The sequence below is a fragment of the Mercenaria mercenaria genome, chromosome 6, assembly GCF_021730395.1.
Source record: "Mercenaria mercenaria strain notata chromosome 6, MADL_Memer_1, whole genome shotgun sequence".
Classification (NCBI taxonomy): Eukaryota; Metazoa; Mollusca; class Bivalvia; order Venerida; family Veneridae; genus Mercenaria; species Mercenaria mercenaria.
Genome location: NC_069366.1, coordinates 44,424,283 through 44,452,139, shown reverse-complemented (window position 1 = coordinate 44,452,139; position 27,857 = coordinate 44,424,283). Strand labels below are relative to the sequence as shown.

Below are 27,857 nucleotides of genomic sequence, written 5' to 3'. Positions count from 1 at the left end.
GAAACCACAGACAGAAGTTAAAACTAAATTTCTTACAAGCTGTATCAATATTTCAGGGTAATAGGAGGTTCGGAAGATGTTGGTCTCCATAGGATGTATTTGTGTGCTTTTTCAGCTCGCACTCTGCCTCCCATCACCAAAGGTCACGTATAACGGGTAAGAGTTTATTTCATTATACATTTTACTTCAGATTTGTAAGTACAACTGCAATGTTTAAGGTAGTTCAACAAGTTCCAATTTTTTCTACAATGCAGAATGTGATCAAACCTTTTTTTCCCCAAAACTTCAGAATGTACTGAAAAAAATGTTAATAAGAAAGATACTGTCTTATGCTCGATTTTTCACTACTCGGATTTGAATCTCTGGATCTATCATGAAACGAAGCACATCTTAAATGGCTTCGCTGTCAATAGTAATAAAACTGTAGTGAATGTTAGCCAAATTTTTATTACAAATATATACCCAATCTAGCGTGTCGAATTCAACACATGTTTGCTGCGGTAAATCAAAACTTGTAAAAAAAAAAGTTTGAAAAATCTATTTCCAATTCTGTGTAATAAAACACTTATTGAAAGACTTATCGCTATATTTGATTGATATAATGACAGTGATTATTACCTGGAGGCGGCGGGTGTTATCACGTGATTTTTTACCGACATGCAATTGGCTTATCGCATTTATGGAACGCCGTCATTGCAATATAGCTGGCATAGATAATTTACAGGCAAAGATTTATTAATAAAATTAAAAAATCAGGTTTAGATACTTTTTAAGATATTGTTTATGAACAGTAATAAACTATTGTTTTATTTTGAGAATTAAGTTCATTTTCTTCAGTGTCCGTAATTTTCTGGAAAACAATTCATACATTAAAGCGTAATGGTATAATAGAAAAGCAAGCACGCTATTCACCCGTAAGTTACTTTTTAGGCTAAGTTCTCACACATACATCCATAACAATTTTTGGTCTGTAAAACTTCTGGCCGCAGGAAATCTTTCGACTTGTATAAACTCAAAGGTAGTATCTTTTCTTATGAAGAAGACGCTTCTAAATGCATCGTGTGATAGTTAGAATCAATTCAATTCTTGGGTCTAATTTTTGAACTGTTCGTTTTGTTAGTTTTATTAAATTGTATATGAGGTAATCATTGCGATTTGACTTACTCAGTTGAAGTTACTGACAAATTTGTTTTGATATGTGGAGTGATTATGCGAATGCTATATACTTACACAATATGTACAAAATCATTGTTAAAAATGTTAGTCTTTATACAAGAACATTGTAGAATTTCTCCAGACGGTATTTAATGAATACTAATAGAATCAAGTGCAACTGAACTAAGACTTGCTTGTGCATATGAGTAATCACCACTAAATGAAAACAGTAATCAAGTCATATTAAGGTGCATTATTACTTGTAAATTGTAATATATGTTTTGAGTTCATCTGTATTTTATTTACTTCGAAAAGCCTTTTTTCCGTGGATAATACTTTAGTTTAAACTGTATTTATTTCCACAAATTGTATATACTAACATGGGTACTATATTTAAATTAACAAAGTTTTATAAAAAGACATACATCAATCAAAATAGTACAAACAAACAAAGAAATTTTTAATAGAATGGATTGGAAAACAAGCTACTTAAAACTTATATGAATTCCGCTCCATAAGAAAAACAGAGGTTAGATGAAGAATAGTAACTAGGCTGTGTAAGTATGTGTATCATGTTGTATTAATCGGAATATGAATGTGAAAAATATATGTATAATACAAAGTTTTTGTGTTTTCGTTTGGGTAGCTGTAGTAGAGGATTGGCATGGTGGCAAAATTTCATTAATGTCATCTATGGTGGATTGTGAGCAAAAGAAATAGTTAAGGAGTTCTGTCTTTTCTTGGTCTGTAGATGCTTGTGTATTTTGGTCTTGTAGCGTTGGAACTGTCTGAGCGGTTGTTTTATTTGTTAGTTTTTTAGCAGTTTTGAACCAGAGTTTCGCTGTTATTGTGTTTGAGTTTACTTGTTCAATGAATTTATTTTGGTAGTTTTGTTTTGATATTCGTATTAGTTTTGTAACGTTACGTATTGTTTTAAACTTTGTCCAAGCTTGTTCAGTGTTAAGTCGTTTTGCTGTTTTGTGTAACTTCTTGCGCTTCCTAATAGCCTTTCTTATCGTGTTATTTAGCCAAGGAATGTCGTTTGGTCTTATTGTGACTGTTTTATTTGGAATTGATTGTTGTGCTGCAGCTAATATTGCGTGCGTGATGTCTTCAGTGGCTTTGTTAAGGTCAGTGTTTTCTATTATGGTGTCCCAGGTAGTATTATGCAGTATTGTTTTGTATTGATCATAGTTACCTTTGTCGTACAACCATACTTTTCTTTTGAATGTAGTGTTTATAGGTTTGTCTAGTTTAAGAACAGCAACAATAGGGCAGTGAAATCGAATCATGTCAGGTATAAATGGATCGGCAACAAAGCTTGTTAGTACGTGATTTTTTATTTTTAACAAAAATGAGATCAATAAGAGAGGCTGAGTTTTCTGTAAAATGTGTTGGTGATGAAATTAGTTGTTCTGCCTGGTAAGAGGACATTAAATTTGATATCTTGTTTGTGTGAGTATTTAGAATATTGATGTTAAAGTCACCAGCAACTAGGATATTATCACAAAAGCTTAGTCTATGGACTGTTCAAGAAGAAGCCATTGCTGATTATTTGAATCCGGAGGACGATAGATGCCTCCTACAAGGATGAGACGATGTCTGAAATTCATTTCAAGCCAGAGAGCCTCTAATCCAGCAACAGAAATGTCGTCACGATGTTTGGCGAGAAGGCCATCTCGAATATAGATAGTGACTCTTCCACCTATGCGAGCATTCCGATCACAGCGAAACGGTGTTTGAAAGTTAGGTATGAGAAGATCGTCATTTGATATTGCAGGAGATAGCCAGGATTCTGTGAAGATAAGAATATCATAAGGTTGAGCTTCTATTTCTAAAATGTCAATTTTAGGCTTGAGACTTTGAATATTTAGATGCATAACAGAAAGACCACCACTTTGCAATATTTCACTGTATGCGGATAAAGATGAATTGTCTGATGAAATTGTACTATTGGGTCCTGGATAATCCTTTAATTCATTTTTAAGGAAAAATTCCTCTGACGATAATCGAGCATTAAAGGAGATTGAACTGAGGGTTCTTTTCAAAGAGTGACATCATTTTCATTATCGTTTGTGACGTTATTGTTGACATTTAGGAATATTTCCATATCTAAATAATTTGTGACGTCATTATGTTAAAGAGATATCACGTCGGCTCACACTTAAAAGTGGTATATATAGAGCTGAACTGACGTGACGATATTATGTCATTTTATTACATGTTTTCAGTGAATTATCGAAATGTAAGAGTAAAATATATTTGATATTTGTACAGTGAAGAATATCAAATTTATTTTTACTGGAAAGAAACTATAAAACGGGTAAATTTAGTCAAACATGAAATAATAAGAAAATGTGTCTGTTTTACTTTGAAGGTCAAAATTATTATATCTTTCATTCATAAACACCATTTCTTACAATTTTTTCTCGTGGCTATGCCACTCGTGAAAATATTGCATATGGTGTTTACTCGTGAAAGACATTTCAATTTTACTCTGAAACAAACAAATATCCAATATATTACGTATTTCGGTCCATCGTTCCGCTTGACTAATTTGCTGGGCTGAAGTAAAACTTGAAAGAAATTTAAAAACTTGGATTTGTTTTTCTGTCATGTAATGAAACACTTCTTAGATGGCCTCACGGTCAATTGTCAAAACTTTCAGCTCTCTGTCATTCGGATCACGGGCAAATAGTTTTGACTGTTGATTGGCAAGCCGTTTCTTATATTACGTGTATGCTATAACGTATGACCGGTCCGTGGTACGTTGGCATACAACATGTGTTAAGGCTACTAAAAGAAACAACATAATGCAAGGTCTAAAATATATGTGGGAATTTCCGAAGAAGAAATTTTGGACATTGTGGAAGAAGAGATATATAAATAAGACTAGCCATCAAACACATCGCAGTACAAAACTTACTGTAAAATATTTATTTTTGGAAGTAAACATATTGGTATCGGTATTCATTTTGAATTAAGATTATTTTCGTTCCATGAAAATAAATTTAGAATTTAAGAACATTTTTATTTTCATTCTTTCGAACAAACCTATATTTTGGATTGGGTACTTTTCGCGTATTTTTTTACGACTTCATGATTAACAGGGTTATTTGCGGTGTTGAGAATTCGCGAAACGTGAGTGCTTGTGTTTCTGGACTTGAACATTAATAGTAACAATAGGTAGTAGACTCGTTAAATAAACATCTTCAGACCTTGGTACCGTAAAATAAAGTAGACGGAACGTTTGTATCAACCATATTGAATTTATTGTTTACCGGCAGTCCTATGCCCTTTCTTATCACCTTTGATGCTAAAAGCGGCAATGCTGCGCCTCTCTGAACTGTTACTGCCAATTTAATGAGTCAACAATATCTTGTTCATTGGCGTTATATGTCTACACTTCGTTATCCTTTATAAAGTAATAATAAGTACAATGGCCTTACAACATGTTTTCCATTTGCAAAGAAATGGATTTAAATGCTCAGGCATGAAAGTCTTGTTTTAGCATAAACATATGCCTAATATTTAAGCCAAGAGCTTACTTACTGAAAAACCTCTTAAAACTTCCATAAAAAGTGGCATATCGCTCGATATTTTACCATGCAAGGGACAATAATGATTTCATTAAAACGCTCTAATTATAGGCAGGTGTTGTACAATATTTTATCATATGATGTTAGCAAAAATGTCTTCTTTTTTTCTCTCTTGAAGGACAGGTCGGAGTATCATTATGACAGGAAACCTGATATAGAATAAAACTTAACTGTCTTTTTTTCCAGTTGTTTTAGTACCCACCAGGTGGAGTCACATAATATATCATGGTTTAACTGGTCAATTTGTAACATATTTTCGCGATCTTAGATAATTTTTTAGAGCGATTGATATGACATATTCTATAAAACCGTTTCTGTCCGCATTTGAATATAGTGAGTGATATAGAACTCATACTGCATGAACTTATTTCATGATAGATCTCTAAATATCCTTTCTATACTTACAAAGATTATATATTATTGCATTATTGCAAATGTAAAAGAAAAATGATATTTTGTATTTGTAGACATAAAGTCCTAGAAATTCTCCATAAAACAGAAGATGACTTCAAAAAGCTGCTGAGTATGGAACTTAAGTTCGAAGTAAGTCGAAAAAATATTGGAAATTGAACGTAAGCTAGAAGTAAATCGACATATATTGAATACTTAAAGATATATTACCGGATATGCCCATCTTCCGCGAAAATGTTATATTTTCAGACATTTGCTTCAAATGTTGAAAATCCTTTAGTTTATTAATGAACTTCATATTAAGAGCCAATTTATTATTATGAATAACCTAATGAATAGTACTGTAACTACTAATTCTATGTTACATAAACTATACGTCGTAATTATCAATATTTTCAAATATGAATTTTTTGTCTAGTATTCCTTTATCTTAAATTCGAATAAACTGGAGATATTCTGAATACTGTGTTGAATTCTACAGTCAGTTGTGCAATCTAGAACAAAGACTATTTTTATGTAAAATAAAAAAAGTTGAAATTGTGCATATTAAATCTGGGTTACTAGTAATTCACTTTTGTTAGCTTTTTGTAGAATATTAGGCGAACATTGTTTTAAGCGGCATTTCATAGTTGTGCTGATACAACGCAGATGTTAAGAAAAGACAAAAAAGGCAATTCAACCTTAATGAAAACTATAGAGATTTTTTTATCAATCGTACATTTATAATTGTAATAGTTAAGATATTCTTTCATATAACCACTACTTTATTTGTTTACCAGACGCATGTAAACTTTCAACTCTTAGTATTTCCACTTTTCGGTTTCGATATGCTAAAACAACACAGCAATCCCGTATTAATGTCAATATGTTCACGTTTGCACTAAAATGAAATATATATTAATTTATCTTGCCTCCTACAAGTTTCTTGCATTTCTATTGGTCAATAGACGTCACGTGGACACAGTATATATTCCATATCCTGCTAGTACATTTCAGATATGAGTTTTGATTTTAAAAAAATGGCTGCCGTTTTGTTAATTTACGAAATATTCGCTCTCGCCTGATATGGATTTCCTCGACAGCGTATATCCCGTATCCTGTCACCAACAAGCAGTGTAACTAATAATATTTCCACCAACGTGATGATATCATATACGATAGATTGTTGCATTTTGTTAGTTTATGTAAACTAAGAAGTGTTTCTTTAAGATCTGAGTAGTCGTGTAAGAAGGTTAAGGAATTGCTTGTGACTAAATTTAAATGCACAAAAGATATTGAAATAAAAGTATAAGTTAGATGTAGTTCTTTTTCAAGTACTTGTTGAAATGCGGTAAATTGTTTTCAGACTTTACATTACACCTCATTTCAGCTTGACATCTGGAAAATGCCAAAGCATGTGAATGACTCTATGTATGTAAGAGTTGGTCCACAGCACCTTGCAGGCTTTGTAAATGAACTTGGAAGTCTTAACACTGCCGTTTCTACACTGGTTGAAGACGTACAACAGTAAGGTTACTTCACAAAATAACGCCTGTTTCAATAAATGAAGGATTTTTTCTTTAAATACGTTTTTTTTTTTACTTGCAGTGTATATAGTTTTATTTTTAACATACTCAATCAGTTATTATATTTCTTTTCAAGTTTACATTGCACTTTGTGTTTATCAGATTAATCGAAACAAAATGACGCTGTTATTATCAGTTTTATCTACGCAAGTTTATATTATACATGTTGTTTATCAGATTAATCAACTCAAGATTACATTACACATTGGGTTTATCAGATTAATCGAATCAAATTGACACTGTGATCATCAGTTTAACAGTTTAATCTACTCAAGTTTATATTATACATGGTGTTTATCAGATTAATCAACTCAAGTTTACATTATACATTGTGTTTATCAAATTAATCGAAACAAAATGACGCTGTGATTATCAGTGTAATCTACTCAAATTTATATTATACATAGTGTTTATCAGATTACTCGTAATCGACTCAAGATTATATTATACGTACATTGCTTTTATCAGATTGATCGACACTCACTCGAGTCCACGTATTCATCAGAGCCACTCAATTCGACGAGCTGTAAACACAAAAAGCAGTGGAATGAACCTTTTCAACTACCATACACATGCATCCGTAGGTGTAACATCACCATTTCAAATAGATCTCTAGTTACCTGTTTTATTTTGGATGAAGCAATTTTAGTACATACATTTCAGCCATTTATAGTAATAACGTGATGCGCATAGAATTGAATAATTGTGTTCTTTACAAAAGACGGAGTTATTAGCTTGTGATTTCTCATGCTAAGAGAACATAATCTGACACTTTTTCTAGGCGCTTCTAAATTTATTAGTCAGTTTTCTTTATATCCTCTTACTTGGAGATTACAACTATTGATTTACTCGCTTAATTATGTTTCCCATCACACAGTGGTGTGGGAGACATATTGATTTACTCCAGTCTGTCTGTCTGTGCGTGTGTCTGTCTGTCACAAAGCTTGTCCGCACTCTAAGTCGAACATTTCTCATCCGATCTTCACCAAACTTCAACAAAATGTGTCTGCCAATAAGTGCTCGGCCAAGTTCGATAACTAGCCAAATCGGCCTAGGCACTTCGGAATTATGGCCCTTGAATTACCAGAAACACTCAGATTTCTTGCGCAGTTTTACCCCCCAAACCGGCGCCTATACTACTAGTAGTATAGGCGTCCTTTTGGTGTCAAGAAAGCGCATGCACATGTGGATTAAATAACAGTATATAAAGACTGACTTACTATTTAGATGATTAGGCAGTTGTGGGAGACATGCGCTTTTCTCAAAAGCATCTCTAGTTAATGATTGAATAAGATGGATAGGCGAACAAATACAAAAAAAGATAAGTAAATAATAAATAAATAGATATACAAAAAATGTGAACATTCTAGACTGAATTATTTCTAATTTCAAAATGTCATTCATTTTGTTTCTATTCAGATAAATAATTACTTAGCATTTCTGACAACCGAAGTTCTCCCTAATGGCGTCACTGCAACAGTCAAAACTCTAGGGACATCCGTTGAAGGACGTAGCGTCCAAATGATAAGGGTAAGATTTTCAACAGTCACTAAGGTTCCATACTGGACTTTTAATTAAGAAATTGTCAAACATCCCTAGAAATGTGGTTGCCGTGTGTTGCACCTATGTCTTAAAATATCTGCAGAAGAATTCATAGAAGTAATTGGGATATGTTTGATTTTCTACTAGATCTATAAAACATTAGTTTTCATGTAAATATAAAGGTAATTTGTTTGTTTCAGTGTATTATCGAATTTCTTTCTCAAAGTGAACACCAGGAATGCATAGACACGAGTGAAAATCTAATTTATCTGGTGTTGACAAGTGAACGGTGTTTTGATCTTTAATACCTATAAAATAAGCACATTTTCCTTTTTACCAGCGAAAAATACATTTGATTGTTTGACTATAGGAATTCAATATTCCACTGAAAAACATGTTATCAAAGCTGTATGTTGCTAATGATGCGCTTAATTGTAAATGTTAACAGATAAGCTCGCCGTATGGAGGGCCCAAGCGTGGCATCTTTATTGATGGAGGAATTCACGCCAGAGAATGGATAGCTCCTGCAACAGTTATATATGTGATTGAACATGTAAGAAATAAATCATAAATCATCTCATAATACCTGTACCATAAACATGATAAGACGAGAATGTGCTCGCAAACAGGTATAAGAATTCATACTTACCTACATGGTATATACAGTGCTCCCTCTCTGCAACAACACCCATTGGGAGACGGAAAATTTGGTTGTTGTTCGGAGGGCGTTATTGTAGAGAGGTAAAATAAAGAACAATAAGCATATTTTGGAGTCAGTAGCAAGCGTTGTTGCAAGGAGGGAATTGTTGTTCAGAGGGCCGCTGTAGAGAGGGAGCACTGTATTAATATTTCGCTGTTTTAAATTACTGCACATATGAACCTTTCAGTTTAGGTAAAGAACACATTTTATTAGTTAATTGTATTGCAGATCTAGAAACCAGGCTGGTATACATACAGTGTATGTACGTAACAATTATAGCAAGTATACTAGTAAATGGTAACATGAATTTATTTAATTCTTTAGATGTAGGCCATCATGTCGCTTTATCCGATGTGCGCTATCGCAAACGTATGGCCACGTTGAAAGTACACCATTCACATGTGACACTAACGGGCAAACCGAGAATTGGTTAAATAAAACTTAGGTCATCAGTACAAAGAGACAATGGAAATGTGTACAAACAGCCGTACGATCATGCAGTAAATAATAAGACAATTAATATTCGACACAAGTAACACACCAGTTTTCACAGACATGAGAGACTCTGTACCCAGAAAACGAAGCCACCCAGCAACAAGACGTATGCCATTTAAGTTCACAGGTGGATTTAAACAAATCAAACATCCAAATGTAACGAGTAATTATACTTACAAATTCCTAACAGCTATAATGTTGCCTCCATCTTTACAAACATAGCATTAGATTAGATTATGAGGTTATAGGCGCAAACGTACCAAAACTTTCCATGAAAACTGTTTGCTTAATTACTTTAAACAAAAATAAAAACGATCAACCAAATTTTGTAGAGAGATTAAAAAATAAAACACATCAGCTCTGACCAGGTATCGAACCCGTGAATTCTCCGCTCTACCACATTACCATATTAGTGTAGTATAGATTATGCCGCTTTTGGGCTACTTTTGACAATTTTCTTTTGTTTTTTGTTTTCTAAAAAAAAAAAAAAAATATTTAAAGTGTATTCATAAATTATATAACTAAGCTACTGTCAAAATTTTGCCTTCATGGCAGAAATTTGTTAAAAAATTGGTCCAACCGTTTTCAAATAGATAAATAATTATCATTGGATGAAAATTGCCAAAAGAGGCCCAAAAGCAGCACAATTTTAGACTACTCTAATTTGATATCATATTTGTATGCGAGCGTTCCCGGGTTCAAATCCCGGTCAGAGTTTTCTTTTTTGTTCTTTTTTTTAAAACCTCTTTACAAATTGTGGCATAATCGTTTATTTTATTGTTTAAAGTAAGCTGGTAAAAAGTTTGTCATGGACAATTGCGGTAAATTTGTGCCTTTTATCACATACTATATACTACTCATAGCCCAGCCTTATATTCAACCCCAAATTCAGCCTCATTTGAACCCATGAGCAATAGGCTCTTTCAGTGGTATTCTAAATGGCCATCAGTCATGCTTGAAGATATTAATAACAAGTAAACAGCGTTGAAACAAAATGAGTGGATCAAAGCAAAGAGTGGAGAAGTCTTGACCAGACGGTAAAATATCAAAATGATAGGCTGGTACAAATGGAAAAGGAAGTGACTGATATGAAGCCTTAACAACAATAATAAAGCAGTTAGTTCTGATCAATATAATGCAAGTCAGGAATGTAAAAATAAATGTAACTGGAATCCACTGCAAAAGAATTATTAAAAATCGGTCTTTTTCCAAATCTGGAGATTCATTGTCAAAAAATGTACGAAATTATTGGCAATTTGCTGTAAAATACTAACAAGATTGCGAACAGAAAATCACTAGTGCCTGTTAGAGGTCGACCGTACCCATTTTATGCCACCTGTTCTCTATGAAACAGTGGTATAGGTGATGGACATCTTATATACTAGAATGTGAACATTTTAATGACAGAGGAAAAAACACACATAAAAAACATATTATTTTAAGAAGCACAATACGATGAAGTTTGACCAATTATTTAATACAGAAAACAGAACAGAGCTTACGAAGCAGAGCAAATTTGTTGAAATTACATTGAGAAGTGTTAAGATACAATATTTTCGCCATAGGGGGTATAATTTCAAGATTAAAACATAGTTACGTCCGGCTAATAGGCATAGAAACATCAACAAGAAAAGGGATTTTCACCATTTTTACTTCACATATCGCATTAAATTCAGCATTCAGAGTAAACCGAAAAAGATTATATTTTCAATCATATCTCAAGTTCATTTTTACGCACGAATGATTCAAAACATTACAAATTGTACGTAGTACAACTGAAATTACCTTGTTATCAAAGTGTTTAATACATTCCAAATAAATTTTGGGATAACCTCCAAAACTGCGTTTTATATGATAGCGTTTCCTAGTTTTATTTATTCTTCATGAATGTGAATTTTCCGTGGTCTTTTGTCAATTAAAACACTGGATAAAATGTCAAAATTACAGACATCAATATTCTTTTAGATATGAGTCTCATTGTGGCCATCATTTCAATAAAAATATCAAATGGGAAGCATTCATCATCCTTGTCCAAGGACCTCGGACATTTTCCTATTCAGATTGCCTATCCGATTAAGGAAAACGTGACATAGGGATAGACTTCTGAAATTGCATAGTTATGATAGTTGAAGACCATTTCTTGATAAATGCGACTTCATTTTACAAGTTTTTTAACAAAAAAGAAGACTTTGTAGACATTTCTCATTCTCTTTTCTATTAAAATATGAACATTAATCATTTTTAAGTTTTAAGCATCTTTCCCACCAGTGACGCAACAAAATAGTTCACATGCCTTTGTAAATAATTATTATATACGTATGCTGCAAAAATGGCACTTGGTCACAGGTGGGAAAGTGTTTAAAATTGAAAAAAACTAAGTACAGGGTGTCAGCAAATAAATTTTAACATAAATATTTGACACTTATTGCATGTGTTTCCTAAACCTTACATATCTACAGCTTTATTCATTTTTGTAAATATTTCAAGCACAGAAAACACTAAAGTAAATAAATAGGGGACATAGAAAGTGAAGCTAGAAAGCAGACAGATCCTTATAAGTATATCTTATGAATTTTTCTATCAGATCTGTTACTTCTTGACAGTCGAAGTCCGTCGATTGAGTGTTATCAGGATTGAGACAACTGCATCTGTCATAAGTCAAGAACCAAGCAAGTGGCTTCGACATATTACATATGTGTCTTCAATGTAAACATGACAAAGAAATACAGACGAACTTCTATGGGAATAGTGCCACTTAGGTGTCTTTTTGTTACCTTTTGTAGGACACAGTTGAAGCGAACCTAGAATGCATTTTAAGAGCAACATTTGCTTTTATTCGATCCAGCATCCTATACCCTAACAGAACTACACCAGACACCATCTCATTAACTAACCTAATTGCTTCCAGAACTTACACTGACACCCATAGAACTAATACTGACTTGCCCATAACTAACACTGACACCCCCAGAATTAACATCAATTCGCTCACACGTCTGAAACTTATTTCGAAGCCAACCGAAGTACTAGTAAGGACCTCAAAGAACTAACACAGACACCCCAAGAATATCTATGTAAATGTTGATACTAGCTAGTGAAGTTCCACTGATATAAAATGCTAAAAGTAAGGCATCCCTGAATCCGCAGTGGAATAGGCAGTCTCCTGCACCCCTCCGTTTCAACTGAAAAAGGCCAACTACGCCAATGTATGGCCAGCTACACCACTGCATGTATTCAATAATAATCCTCCACATAATGCCCGGTCAGTATTGTACATGTGTATAAATACAGTATAGCAACAGAGGTATAGAAAACAAACAATAGGATATGATCAATGCATCAGTGTTATCATGGGCACTCGGGTGGAAATAATTGAAGTACAGTTAGGGACCAAATGTTTTGTTCCACTTTTATTTTTTCTGTTTCGTTTTTTTTTTTTTTTTAAATATCAATAAAACTGATAATCTGCATGGTATCAGTTTATTTACTGTGTTAAAATATTTCATAGTAGACATACCTTAAATACCAATGCTTATTTTAACTAAAAATACACATTTTAAATTTTTCAAAAATATGACCCTTAGTTACAAGCTGTTCGAATTTCAAGAAAACGAATATAAAATAAAACTATTTTTTGTGACAGGTTGATAGAAATATAACTTATTTATCATATTTGAAGCTGTTATATAAAACTATCAGCTACTGAAGTCAAGAAATAGCATTGAACTTAGGGCAAAATCCCTAGCATAATGTCCGATGTCCTTTACATCTTTTGCTAATGCCATATACACTACGCACAGTTTAAAGTAAATACTTTAGATTTCCACCGACAAAAACAAATAGTTTCCAAGTTCTTTCCGTCTATGGAAGTTTTCAACTGAGGTGTCTTAACTTTAGCCAGGTGCATATATATGATACCATTACCATTATGGTTGAACCTGAACGTTTGTTAAAACATTGTGTAATATAGAATGTTTTTAAGAGTTTAGAAAAAAATAGTTACTTTACAGCAAACACCATGATCATATAATATTATGTTCTCAATATTTTTGCTTTCCTCATCTTCAAAACTAATGATTTTCATTAAGATGTTTACATTGTATTAAAAAGCATCACTCATCTCTTTTTGGAAGTTGGTAAATGAGAAAGTTGTGCTGTTTCAGTCTGATTTTTTGCATGACTGGCCGGCCTGTATATTGTTGTATGTTTTTAAATATTTTTCAGCTTGCCTACAATCCAAACAACGATGCGGGTATTAATACACTCCTTAACCATTTTGATGTGTACCTCGTTCCGGTGGTCAACCCTGACGGATATGAATATACTGATCATGTAAGGCGTCTTTCAGAACTATTTGAGCCCCACCATGAGAAAACCATACTGTTCGCTTTCAAAGCCTATTGCAATTAGAGAAACCGTTAGCGAACAACATGGATCCTGACCAGACTGCGCGGGTCTGGCTCCATGCTGGTCGCAAATGCACTATGTTGTTTTTCTCATGGTGAGGGTCATTTAGTGTCTCGTGACCGATTATTGATATCAATCAGGTCTTTAAGACGAAGACTAGTACACATAAATCCAAAATTGTCAAATGTGTGTTTCTGCGTAATCAGAATTATTTCAGTCCTCTATCTAAATCTTGGAGTTTCTTGTTTACTTTGCAAAACTGGATAATATTTTTAAAAATAAGATAAAAGGTAAATTTATTTACTTACATTTTATTTAAAAAATATTTGTGTTGTAGTAATCTGTTTTAGCTGTATTGGGACTGATAGTCATTTTGTAAGGTTTTGAACAGTGTTTCAGACTCAGCATTTAATGAAACCGCAAGACATTCAAAGTCTGTTACCCTGCAGGTCTGTATTATTAGGTTTGTATAAGGATATGTCCCCGCCACTTATGTGCTTTGCAAATTGTCATCTTCAGTTCCGTCTCTGGAGGAAAAATAGAAGTGTAAATGGCAGGAGCGGCTGCTTGGGCGTGGATCTTAACAGAAACTTCCCTTTTCATTGGGATCCAGGTAAATATGTCACTTCTACTGACACAAGTTTAGCTCTAGACTGTAATACACGTTTATAAATATGCGGATCTCTTTAATCAATGGAAAATACCTCAAAACAAGTACACAGACACATTTAATTTCATCATATTATAGATCATATGTTTAATTACGACTGTGAGAATTTTGATCAAAATCAACATTAAAAAAAAAAACTTTTCGCGAAAATGTCATCAAAATTGTAATTTTCCAGTAGATTGCCATTATGAAAACTTGCACGAGGTTCAATTGTTTCAAATCAGAGCAAGAAAAAAATCAAACACACGACACTATCCCATTTTGATAAAATTTTTAGCCAAATGCTGCAGTGCAGACAGATTTGGGCATTTACGCAGATAATAATGTTAATTATCGCAATAAATTTTCCAGGAAGATTTCAACTATTGAGAAAATCTGCTTTATCAAGATAATTTTTAAAGTATCGTGATAGCTGCCTAGCTATCTCGTGGTGGGAGAAATACTTTGCAAAGAAAATTATTTACTTATTGCAAATGGTTGTTATAGGAGAGCGGCTAGTGTTGTTTACTACGTGACAACAAATTGTAATAATCAAAACCCCCACCAAACTATTTGTTGAGTGATATATAGGACTCACCTTGTCCACTGCGTCCCGTTCCGTTCCGTTTGTCGTGTCCCTTCCCATCTTGGGAACCAATACACATATCCTAATGATACTTACCATATATTTGTAGATCATAAGACAAGGTTTACATGCCAGATCCCATGACTGACTTTTGTTTTGACAAATTATCTACCCTTTGCACTTAGAATGTTTCCCAAACTGACATTTTTTACAACGGTTCTGAAAGGCTCTCATGTATTCAATCGAAATTTCACACAAGCATTTGAGTAATACATTATTTTGACAAAGGTAGTGTCCTCTTTGACATAGAAAATGTGACAAAGTTGATGTTTTCCTTGAACATGGAGGTATGGCATTGGAACTTCAAAACAGGATTCATAATTTAAGTTCACATATTAGGTCCCATAACTTGGACTCTTGTTTTAACAATATTATTTCTATTTTTACACATTGGGAATGGCCAAAAAGTATCATTTTCTTTAATTTCATGCATTTGACGGAAATTTCCCACAAGGTTTTAAGGTCATTTTGTTTGTACACATATCAGCTTTCAAAACTCTGCCCTTTATTTTGACAAAATTATTGCCCTTTTTACATAGAAAAAAAATAGCATTTTTTTTTATTTCTTAAAAAAATCTCCGAAATCATTGAAGATACTGCGTTGAACTTCAAAACTGGTTGTAAGGTTTGTAAGGCAAGTCTGTATACACGGTTCCATAATTCTGAATTTCAATTTGATAAAATAACTTCCCATTTTGCATATTGAAAATGTCATTTAAATGCTATTTCCTTTAATAAAACCTACACATTTTCACATAATGTGGGATCATAATACAATAATACACACCTCAAGTCAAGTTTGGTATAAACTGTATTTCATTTTGACAAAATTATTCAGAATTGCTGTTTTCATAAAGATATTTCATGGCAATATTTAATTGAGACATTTTATATTTAGATATTTACTTAAAATGTACAAAATCCTCATCACATAATATTTAACTTCACTAAATATATAAACAAATCGTGTATGTAGAGCTACATTCATAAATAAATGTTGTGCATGTAGCAGCTGATTGCTGTAAAAACTTCCAGTGTTTTAGTGGCAGTACACACTTATACTGTATTCAGCCATACATGTATAAAGCGTGCCCTACGTTTACCATTTGTTCATGGTTTAAAATTTAAAATTTGGGTCTATTATACCTTTAAATATCTGTAAACTAATGCAAATATTCCAGTGCAGCTTTACATAAACCTGTTGGCTTATGAGGAAGTTGACATAAAAATACCACAACTCGTACTGCTTTTATGCAAAATTGTCTCCTTTTTTCTAACTGTACTTATTTTTTCACATTTTTTGTAAGAGAATGACATTAAAATCACTGAAGGTTATTTAAAGTTATATTGTTATGATACAATGTGTATAAGAGGAACTGAAAGGTACAGTCACCTAACTCTGCTCTGAGTAATAAAATAATAACATAGAGATCGATCCCTGTTATACACATATGTGATTTGTTTGTTTTTTTTAATTTTGTAATTACCTCCCTTTAATATAAACGTATTAAAAAGCGGACTACTTTTTTGATTATTTTTACTGCTGCATTTGATAAGTATTGAGATATTTCTAGTATGTGAGACGAAAGGCAAGTTTTAAAACTGCGTTTGGCTTCTTGAACTCATCTTTCAATTTATTTTGGTTGCGCAAAATAACACAAACTTCACAGAGCTATCACGCCCTAGAAGGAAATTACTCAACCATGTTCACAAATGACACTAAGATAAAAAAACGCTTAGAAAAGTAGGGGTCATATATATTCTAATATAGACTTTTTATCCAACTTTTCACCACGGCGGAATCTTTTAAAAATGACAGCTGCTATGGGTATGAACACATAATTTATGTAATAAGGCTTAGAGGAACTACTTTAAAATGCGACGTATAATGTCACAATGAACAAACAAGAGGACCATGATGGTCCTGAATCGCTCACCTCTTCCCACATGACCCAGTTTTGAGTATGATGTCGTTTTTTCTATTATTTGACATAGTGACCTAGTTTTTGAGCTCATGTGACCCAGTTTTGAATTTGACCTAGATATAATCAAGATAAAAATTCTGACCAGTTTTCATGAAGATCCATTAAAAAATATGGTCTCTAGAGAGGTCACAAGGTTTTTCTATTATTTGACCTATTGACCTAGTTTTCGAAGTTACGTGGCCCTGTTTTGAACTTTACCTAGATGTCATCAAGGTGAACATTCTCACTAATTTTCATGAAGATCTCTTGAAAAATATGGCCTCTAGAGAGGTCACAAGGTTTTTTCATTTTTTATATCTACTGGCCTAGTTTTTGACCGCACATAACCCAGTTTCAAAACTGATCTAGATATCATCAAGATGAACATTCAGATTAATTTTCATGAAGTTCCATTGAAAAATATGGCGTCTAGAGAGGTCAAAAGATTTTAATAATTTTAGACCTACTGACCTAGTTTTTGACCGCAGTTGACCCAGTTTCAAACTTGACCTAGATATCATCAAGATGAACATTCAGACCAACTTTCATACATATCTCGTGAAAAGTATGGCCTTTAGAGAGGTCACAAGGTTTTTATATTATTTGACCTACTGACCTAGCCTAGTTTTTAGGGCACTTGACCCAGTATAAAACTTGACCTAGATATCATCAAGATGAACATTCTGACTAATTTTTTATTGAGATCCATTCACAAGTATGGCCTCTAGAGAGGTCACAAGGTTTTTCTATTTTTAGACCTACTGACCTAGTTTTTGACTGCACATGACCCTGTTTCTAACTTGACCTAGATATCATCAAGATGAAATTCTGACCAACTTTCATACAGATCCCATGAAAAATATGGCCTTTAGAGAGGTCACAAGGTTTTCCTATTATTTAACCTACTGACCTAGTTTTTGAGGGCACGTGACCCACTTTCGAACTTGACCTAGATATCATCAAGATAAATATTCAGACCAACTTTCATACAGATCCAATGAAAAATATGGCCTCTAGAGAGGTCACAAGGTTTTTCTATTATTTGACCTACTGACCTAGTTTTTAGGGCACTTGACCCAGTTTAAGACTTGACCTAGATATCATCAAGATGAACATTCTGACTAAATTTTATGGAGATCCATTCACAAGTATGGCCTCTAGAGAGGTCACAAGGTTTTTCTATTTTTAGACCTACTGACCTAGTTTTTGACCGCACATGATCCTGTTTCGAACTTGACCTAGATATCATCAAGATGAAATTCTGACCAACTTTCATTCAGATCCCATGAAAAATATGGCCTTTAGAGAGGTCACAAGGTTTTTCTATTATTTAACCTACTGACCTAGTTTTTGAGGGCACGTGACCCACTTTCGAACTTGACCTAGATATCATCAAGATAAATATTCAGACCAACTTTCATACAGATCCAATGAAATATGGCCTCTAGAGAGGTCACAAGGTTTTTCTATTATTTGACCTACTGACCTAGTTTTTGACGGCATGTGACCCACTTTCGAACTTAACCTAGATATCATCAAGATAAACATTCTGACTAATTTTCATGAAGATCTCGTGAAATATATGGCCTCTAGAGAGGTCACAAGGTTTTTCTATTTTTAGACCTACTGACCTAGTTTTTGATCGCACTTGATCCAGTTTCGAACTTGACCTAGATATTATCAAGATAAATATTCAAACCAAATTTCATACAGATCCCATGAAAAATATGGCCTTTAGAGAGGTCACAAGGTTTTTCTATTATTTGACCTACTGACCTAGTTTTTAAAGGCACGTGATCCAATTTTGAACTTGACCTAGATATCATTTAGTTGAACGTTCTGACCAATTTTCATGAAGATCTTATGAAATATGTGGCCTCTAGAGAGGTCACAATGTTTTTCTATTTTTAGACCTACAGACCTAGTTTTTGATGGCACATGACCCAGTTTCGAACTTGGCCTAGATATCATCAAGTTGAACATTCTGACCAATTTTCATGAAGATCTTATGAAATATATGGCCTCTAGAGAGGTCACAAGGTTTTTCTATTTTTAGACCTACTGACCTAGTTTTTGATGGCAAGTGACCCAGTTTCAAACTTGATCTAGATATCTTCAAGTTGAACGTTTTGACCAACTTTCATAAATATCCCGTGAAAAATGTGACCTCTAGAATGGTCGCAAGCAAAAGTTTACGGACGCACGCACGGACGCACGGACGGACGGACGGCGGACGACGGACACCGCGGGATCACAAAAGCTCACCTTGTTACTTTGTGACAGGTGAGCTAAAAACAGTAACTGGTTTACGTTGAACGTAAAGATGCCATTAAACTTAAAAGTGTCATTTCCATGGTAAAATTGAATTTAAGGATGATCTTGTAGAGACCGTACCATAGCTCTTCGCATACTTTGATTTTTCAAACTAAAGTGATTTTTACAAGTGCACCGGTTACGATAAAAATGTAAACAACGGACTCTGTCTATGAAACTTTGAAATGAATGAATGACAGTCGATCTTAGTCATAATACTGATTGACAGTGAATGCTAATGACTCCATGTGTTGCAGAAAGGTATTTAGTTTGTAACTGTAATTTCCCATTAATTGAAATTCTCTCAAAACTGGTAAAATAATTACTTATATTTGGACAAATCTTATCGTCTTTGCCGTTCGGCAGCTGCAAAAAGGGCAAATATAAAATATTCAGTGTAAGTAATATTTCACTGGTACTGCCAGTTAGTAAGTTCATATTCTGAACAACCCGTCAGAGAAATTTGGGCAGATTTGACCAATTATGACGTTGGCAGCATTACATTATATTTTTTCTTTACACAAAAAATGCCGTTAGGTAACAAAGCGAATACGCCGATAATCCGGAGTTCACCGATTATTGTTCCAGTCCACGCAAAGTAATCCAGCAATTAAACTGCATAGCTATTAGCTACTGCTGTTATAGGGAAGTGGTAGAGTGTCTGCCTTAGGTGTGAGAGGTCCTGGGTTCGAGTCCCAGTTAGAGCTTAACTATTTAGATTCTGCTAAAGCATAGTTTTTCTGTTAATAGACTGTTCCAGATGTTCTAAATTTTTAGCACACAGTATCATGGATCAGTATTTAGCAATCCAGATCAAAGTTGAATGTTAAATCAAATGCACCCAATTAGAAAATATTGACTATATTATGTCCCTTTGATGTTTATGCTCTCCATGTTCAAGAAGAGTTACATGTCCTTGATCACAAAATTTTCGTTATCATGAAAATATTGAATGCTCATAACTCCGCACTTCTGGTTAAAATATTGTCTATATTTCTGTTTATGAGAAATATATGGACATTTGTCTTCATTTCAAAGCTTTTTAACTTCAAACCTATGATTTGAAAAACTTAGGTACTATCTCTAATGTATGTAAGTGTTCTTTAATGTCTTTGTAAAGCTCTTTTGAACGCACATATTTTGTATGAAAAGAGTGCTATATAAATATGGTATAATAATAAAATAATAATAATAAAATATGTGGATTGCCATTATCTGAATAGCACTTTGCTGCTTGATAAACTATTCAGTGCTGTGATAATAGTACCTGGCTTGTTCCACTTACATTCCTGTTCTTTTCCAGCCGTTGGTGGAAGTACAGATCCGTGCAGTGATATATACAGTGGAAGTTACAAAGGTTCCGAACCAGAGACAGCGAATATTGTCAACTATTTACTAAATTATGGATCTGAGTTCGATGCCTACCTTACAGTCCACTCATACGGACAAATGTGGCTGTACCCTTGGGGTTATACATCAGCTTTACCAAATGATTATCTTGATCTAGTAAGAAAAACATTTTTTATTTCAATAATTTAAAAGCTTTGAATATCTATATCTTTTGTTACATGAAATGTACATATTCGGCCGTAACAGAAAAATGTTTTTTTTCCGTAACAACCGGAGAATACCGGAATCACATACGGAGGATACGTAAACGAACGGAATATGCCGATTATATTTTCTGGTCCGCTACCTTAAGAACATTGCTGCCGATAAGACTGGTATGAAAATTTTACACCTTGTCAGTGTATTTTTCATCAGTTCTTTTGAAACCACATCAGACTGAACAGTCACTGCTGACTATAGTGATCTCATTAAAATCTCATTTAGTTTTGTCAAATCAAAGTCGGTGTCTCTCATTTATCAATAGTTTTTACAATCTCAGTGGGATTTATGTTTTACATGCGTTTTATGACACTGCTACTGATAAAATTATCATTTAGATAGAAATTTGTTAATCTAGGCCATTTGAAAGTCTCATATTCATCTTAATTTTGAAACTGCAATGAAAGTATTGTACACGTGTTTAAGGACGCTGCTGCTGGTGACGCTGTCGCGGCTATCAAAAATCTTCATCATCAAAAGTATACGATTGGTTCATCTACAAATACTTTGTGTGAGTTTATTTGAATTTACCCGGGTGATGGACTTTGCTTAATATGTCTCACACCACACAGTGGTGTGGGAGACATATTGATTTTCTCCTGTCTGTGCGTGTGTGTGTGTGTGTGTGTGTGTTTGTCTGTCTGTCTGTCTGTCTGTCTGCCACAAAGCTTGTTCGCACTCTAAGTCGAGCATTTCTCATCTGATCTTCACCAAAGCGGAATAAAATGTGTTTGCTAACACGTCCTCGGCCAAGTTCGATAACTAACCAAATCGGCCCAGGCACTTCGGAATTAGGGCCCTTGAATTACCGAAAAACACCCAGGTCTTGGGCACATTCATCACCCCAAAAGAGCCCTATACTACTAATCATTAGTAGTATAGTAGTCCTTTTGGGGTGATTTATGTGCAGATGCTTTTAGTCCAGTAGTAGTATAGGAGTGACCATCAATACTGAATAGCCACTTGAAAATAGTTATTAACTTAAATTTCAGATATATGGACAGGTTTCTGTAATTGCGGCAACCGATTTAACGGGGACATTACGTCAAGGCGCGCTCCTTCTTAAGACCACTCAATTAAATTCCACTTTAAATTTAACGAAATATACCAAACAAGGTAATGTAGGTATTATTTATGAATTACAAAAGAAAAACACGTGCTTGAGTCTTGGTCCGGAAAATGTCGTATTAATATACATTAATAATGTTGATCTTTACTATTCAAGCATGAAATAGCGACGCATGCAACAAGGAAACTGAGAAGTTTATACGGAACAAACTACATAGTCGGATCTGCCAAAAGAACATTATGTAAAGATAGTTGTCATTGAACCGCGCTATGAGAAATGGCATCTAATGGTTTTATCATTTTGGTTGTAATCAACTGCGTCATTAATGACATCACCATATATACCATAAGCCACTGTTTCTCACGTTTTGGTTCGATTTTGATGTCGTATTTTGTGTTTGTAAATAGAACAGTTTAACGGTAGACTTATTTTCTGTCCAGCCGTTGAGACCGTATGCTAATCATAGTATCCATTTACAATTATTCTTTACAATAGCATAACAAACTGTTGTTGAAAGACAGACAAAAATCAATTTGATTTTGTGTGCCTTTAAGTGTAAGAATATTTTAAAACGTTAAAAGAAAAATCAGAGGTTTTTAACTTTTTTGAATATATTCCTTATTCGCATAAATTATCAAACATTATGCGGTTCTTAAAACAGAAAATATTTTATATTAAAATATACTAAATTGTTTTGATAAGTCTATGTAATATTGAAAGTTCCGTTTTATTTGCGTACTTTTGTGAATATGAACATTTGAAAATGAAGAGTGTTCCGGCTTTTGGCAAAAAAAAAACAAAGAAAAAAAAAAAGAAAACAACAGCAAAAACGAAACAGCTCTTTATATAGAAAAGAGCGTTTTTTTATGTCAGGATTATGGATTAGTGTCAATGTGATTCTACAGACCTATATAGTATATCCCTTTGTCCTACCTTAAAACAAGTTATAGATGTTGTGATGTACGAAAATATTGTAACTTGTGCCTTTGTCATATGTTGTCCAACGATATGCTCATTATTGTTCTCATCTGATTCTTGTTTTGATGCTTATTCTTTAAATTTTTCCACAAAGTATCCCGATTGTTTTTGAACAGCAACAACAAACAATACGTTTGCTACTTCTGCTCTTAGAATTATTCTTTGTATTCCAGCAAACAGATGAAACAAACAATATACGACTTTTAAAGGTTATTCCAGGAAAATGATAACACAAAAAAATATACGACTTTTAAAAGTTATTCCAGCAAGAAGATAACACAAACAATATACGACTTTTAAAAGTGTACTAGAACCAAATTTCTTATATGTAGCTTTGTTGCACCTCAGAATGGTAGCAACGCATTTTGGTAGTTACTACCAAACTTCGGCCGAGTTTTGGTAGTCACTACCAAAATGCGTTACACTCAACGTAGTTTGGAAGTTTATAAAAATATAGTACCGAAATGCGTTGGATATTTACACATCCAACGCAAAACGCTATTAATAATAATCTGATTTACAAAACGAATATTTTGTGACGAATGGAAAATATTATTTCAAAGAGAGTCATGAATGGAACATAGTCGCTCATCCGACCTTGACCATTTGACATTGAAAATATAACAGCTCTAGATTCAGTCAAGCAGGACCATTGGGACACACGTGAGAGAGGTCAATGCAACTCTAACTTTGACATACATCGAGAGATATTGAAGGAACTTTGCACAACTGTTCACCACAATTATTTAATGCGTCGTTCGCATGACCCTGGGACAGGTTTCGCTAACGCCCAGTATATACTGTTTGAGATTCTTTTACGTTGTGTTTCAAAGATTTTTTGCCGGAAATATTTATCTAAGACCCCTAAAACACGCCCAGAATTCACCATGTTTATGTGGGATGTTTTAAAAAATATCTAGATGGTGGACCCATGTGTCATCGTCACATTTATACTTCGTTTTACAGAATTCAATATTTTCGTGCTTTAAAAAATCTCTGTGGACTATCCCTCCGACAACACTAACACATTAAAACAACAAAACAATACAATGTTATTGCATAGGAAGTGTCGTTTGAGGCCCCTTTCACACGCTCAGGAATCTACATTTTGGTTGTTTTTATACGAAAACTATATCTCGGGAGGGGAACTCCGAACACCCTTCCCCACCATTTTTATAGGAGACATTCCCTCCTTTTATCTCTCTCTTTTGTGCGTAATGTAAAACTGAGCATAGCCCCTGATGTAGAAATAACTACCAAAATACGTTCCATTCCATGATCCTTAACACATCATATGTACTGGTTGGCGACCCAGAATTTTGGACGACCCAGAAAATCGAACAGTCGCGTAAACGCTTATTTTGGCGTATTTTTTTATCGTTTCTTGACAAGTACATAGACGTTTGCATTATGTGCAACATCATCTGCAATAATTGCAGATCAGTAAGTTAAACTTTCAAAAATGGAATATTTACATTTGTTCACGAAATGTTGTGACAGCTCTCACAGGGGGAAGCTGCAATTGCTTTCAGTGCGAATGCGCATACATGTTTTGATGCCCGAACATTATTCAAGGGGAACTCATCTACAATCTTCTAAATGCCGACGAGAAAATTGCGTGTTATAAAACAAGTATCAATGATTTCCCATTAACACCACGAGTTAAGTGCGTTTAAACCAAATTGTTTTACCTAAAATTTTGTGTCGTATGTAGGCCAGCTGTATTTTTTCAAACTCTCAGCAGCATCAAACATTTACAGTTGAATGTAAACAAGGTTAACAATACTTAAAATGTCTTTTTATCATTAAAACCGACCTAAACGTGATTCTGCCAAACAGAAGTGATGATAATTAGTATTTTCCTACTGTCCGATTTCTGGGTCCTGCAACACGCTGAAAACGTTAAATTTACGTACCCTCTTTCGGGCCTCAGTGACGTGTTCAGTTTATTTTCATATACAAACAAATTTGTGTTTAGCGACACCGAAGAACTGAACTTGATTCAGGTATCATTTCATGAATCTTGAATAAAAAATTAAAATATGACAGATGAAAAGGTTGTGAAATTGTCCTAATCTGGGTCGGCAACCAGCACTCTTGCAACGCATTTTGTCGCTACCAAAACTCGGTGACTACCAAAATGCGTTGCTACCATTTTGAGGTGTAACATAGCTTTATATGTAAACATAAAATTAACATGTTTATTTGTATTTACCGTATTAAGAATTAGGGTTAAAAGTACCTATTAAATACGACAAATGTTCGAAAAGAAATGCAAAACTATTTTTGTCTAAATTCATCTTTTAAGTTTACACTATATATAAAGGATTGAATCGCAATTGTAAAGACTTACTATTTAGTTATGTTCAGTACAGATTTCACTGCAATCAAAATTAATGATTATAAATAACATTGTTACATAAGTTTGATTGGGGCATTGTCACATTTAGCAATAAAAGGTAGTTTGACTTGAACAGGATGTAGTTTAGACAGATAATGTATCAACGAAAAGTGGTACAATAAAATTTTGTGTTAATCTTATCTCGCTTTACAGAAGTTATAAAAAGCATTAATGGAGTTTTCAAATGAATAAAAAAACCAACTAAATTTTGGAATGCAAAACAGTCATAATTACACAATTTGATAAGAAAACTGCTGATTTATATTCTGTGAAGACTGAAGTTTGCAAACAGTGTAAATAAAGGTTACTGATAATACTGAAATGCAAACTAATGCAGGAAATAATGTAACTAGCGCCACAAAAACCAGTATTTTCAAGAAGAAAAGTGTTTAAGCGGGCATTTGTTCCTTGGGTGGTCTTCTTTAAAAAGTGTTCAAAACACTGAATTCCACACAGAACTCTGGTTGCAATGGCAACCGATAGGAAAAACATTAAAAGTCCTCTTGTCCAAAACCGCAAGGCGTAGAGCATCGATATTTGGCATGTGACATTATCTAATGGTCCTCTATGAAGATTGATCAAATTAGGCCTCTGGGGTGGGAGGCCCCTCCCCGTGGGTCCCAAGTTTCACATAGACTTTTATAGGAAAAATCTTCTTGCCTGAAACCACAAGACCTAGGCCTTTGATATTTGGTATGTTGAATTGCCTTGTGGTCCTCTACCAACATTGTTCAGGGAGAGTTTCTAAAAAAGTTGTTAGCTTCCTACTCAATCCTATATGTTGATATATGTAACATTGTAACAAAATGCAATTATGTTGAATAAATATTGTTTAAACCAACATTGTTCAAATTATTACCCTGGGGTGAAAAGAGGCCCGACCCCGGGGGTCCCAATTTTTACATAGAATTATATAGTAAAGAACTTTAAAAATCTTCTTGTCTGAAACTGCAAGGCCTAGGCTTTTGATATTTGTTATGTAGCATTGCCTAGTCCTCCACCAACATTATTCAAATAATGCCCCTGAGGTAAAATGAGGCCCCACACTGGGGTTCCCATGTTTTACATAGACTTAGATAGGAAACAAATTTCAAAATCTTCTTGCCTGAAACTGCAAAGTCTAGGCTTTTGATGTTTGGTATGTTGCATTGCCTAGTGGTCTTCTACCAAACATTTTCAGATTATACCCCTGGGCCCTGCCCTGAGGGTCCCAAGTTTAACATAGACTTACATAGGAAACATTTTTAAAAATCTTCTTGTCTAAAAGTTCAAGGCCTAGGCCTTTGAGATTTGGTATGTAGCATTTCCTAGTGGTTGTCTAGCAAGATTGTTCAAATTATGCCCCTAGGGCGAAAAGAGGTCAGGTCCCTGTGGTCACTTGTATGAGTTATATAGGAAAAATAGTTAAAAAATTATCTTATCATTCCCATACTGTTTAATTATAATTACCAAATGACCCTAAGTAATTAGGTATCACTTGACTGCGACCTTGACCTACTGACCTACTTTCTTGTTTTTTAAGATACAGCCTTAAAATTTGGATGACATATACAGTTTTGCACACTGATCTTAAAACTGACTTTCAATGACCATACATGTGACCTACTGACCTACTTTCTTAATATTTTAGCATCAGTTTGACATTTGAAACATGTTCAGACAACTGGGATAAGATTTCAATGCTTACTTATATTTGACTTTCTTACCTGATCTCTTACACTTGTCTATGTAATTCAGATTACTCAGGTGAACGATCCAGGGTCATCATGACCCTCTTGTTTATTTATTCTTTTTTCTGATGTAATGCACTATATATGTTACGTGTTTACATTGTGCGAAAAAGAAAATAATATATTATTAAAGTCTTTAAAATTCAATAACATTCTGTTCTACATAAATATTCTGTAATATTTTACACACATTCAAGTTGGCTTTACATATTTGCAGGAAATATCATATCATCCGTCTCTTGTAATTAGTTGATCGATTTGATTAATATAAAAAGTATCGTCTTTTCAGCATTTGTTTAAAATCTAATTTTGTTTTGTTTTCTTCAGATGCTGCTGCTGGTGGATCAGACGACTTTGCCAAAGGTGGAGCAGGAATAAAGTACGCCTACACCATTGAACTCAGGGACACAGGCACATACGGATTTTCTCTTCCAACCAGTTTGGTACAACCCACAGCCGAAGAGTTCCTAGCAGGATTCTTGGCATTTGCTAAAAATATATACATAAAAGAAAATGGAAAATGATTTGATTTTTAAACTGGATACTACAGTTGTATTTGAAGTGAATATTAAAACGAAAACAAATTAAATTTATTTATTTTCCATGGCAAAAGGTTGATATAGTA

The 27,857-nt window shown here is 33.9% G+C and overlaps 1 protein-coding gene across 1 annotated transcript; it reads left to right on the top strand.

Moving 5' to 3' along the window:
* Positions 1–27: 27 nt before the first annotated feature.
* On the top strand, positions 28–27,821 carry LOC123549066 (carboxypeptidase B-like). Its single transcript, XM_053545707.1, has 11 exons — positions 28–156; positions 5,222–5,297; positions 6,535–6,671; positions 7,199–7,310; positions 8,150–8,260; positions 8,721–8,825; positions 13,692–13,799; positions 14,394–14,487; positions 20,750–20,952; positions 21,481–21,565; positions 27,560–27,821. Exons 1-11 carry the CDS (start codon positions 77–79, stop codon positions 27,754–27,756), a joined length of 1,308 nt encoding a protein of 435 aa, XP_053401682.1. The 5' UTR covers positions 28–76; the 3' UTR covers positions 27,757–27,821.
* Positions 27,822–27,857: the final 36 nt, after the last annotated feature.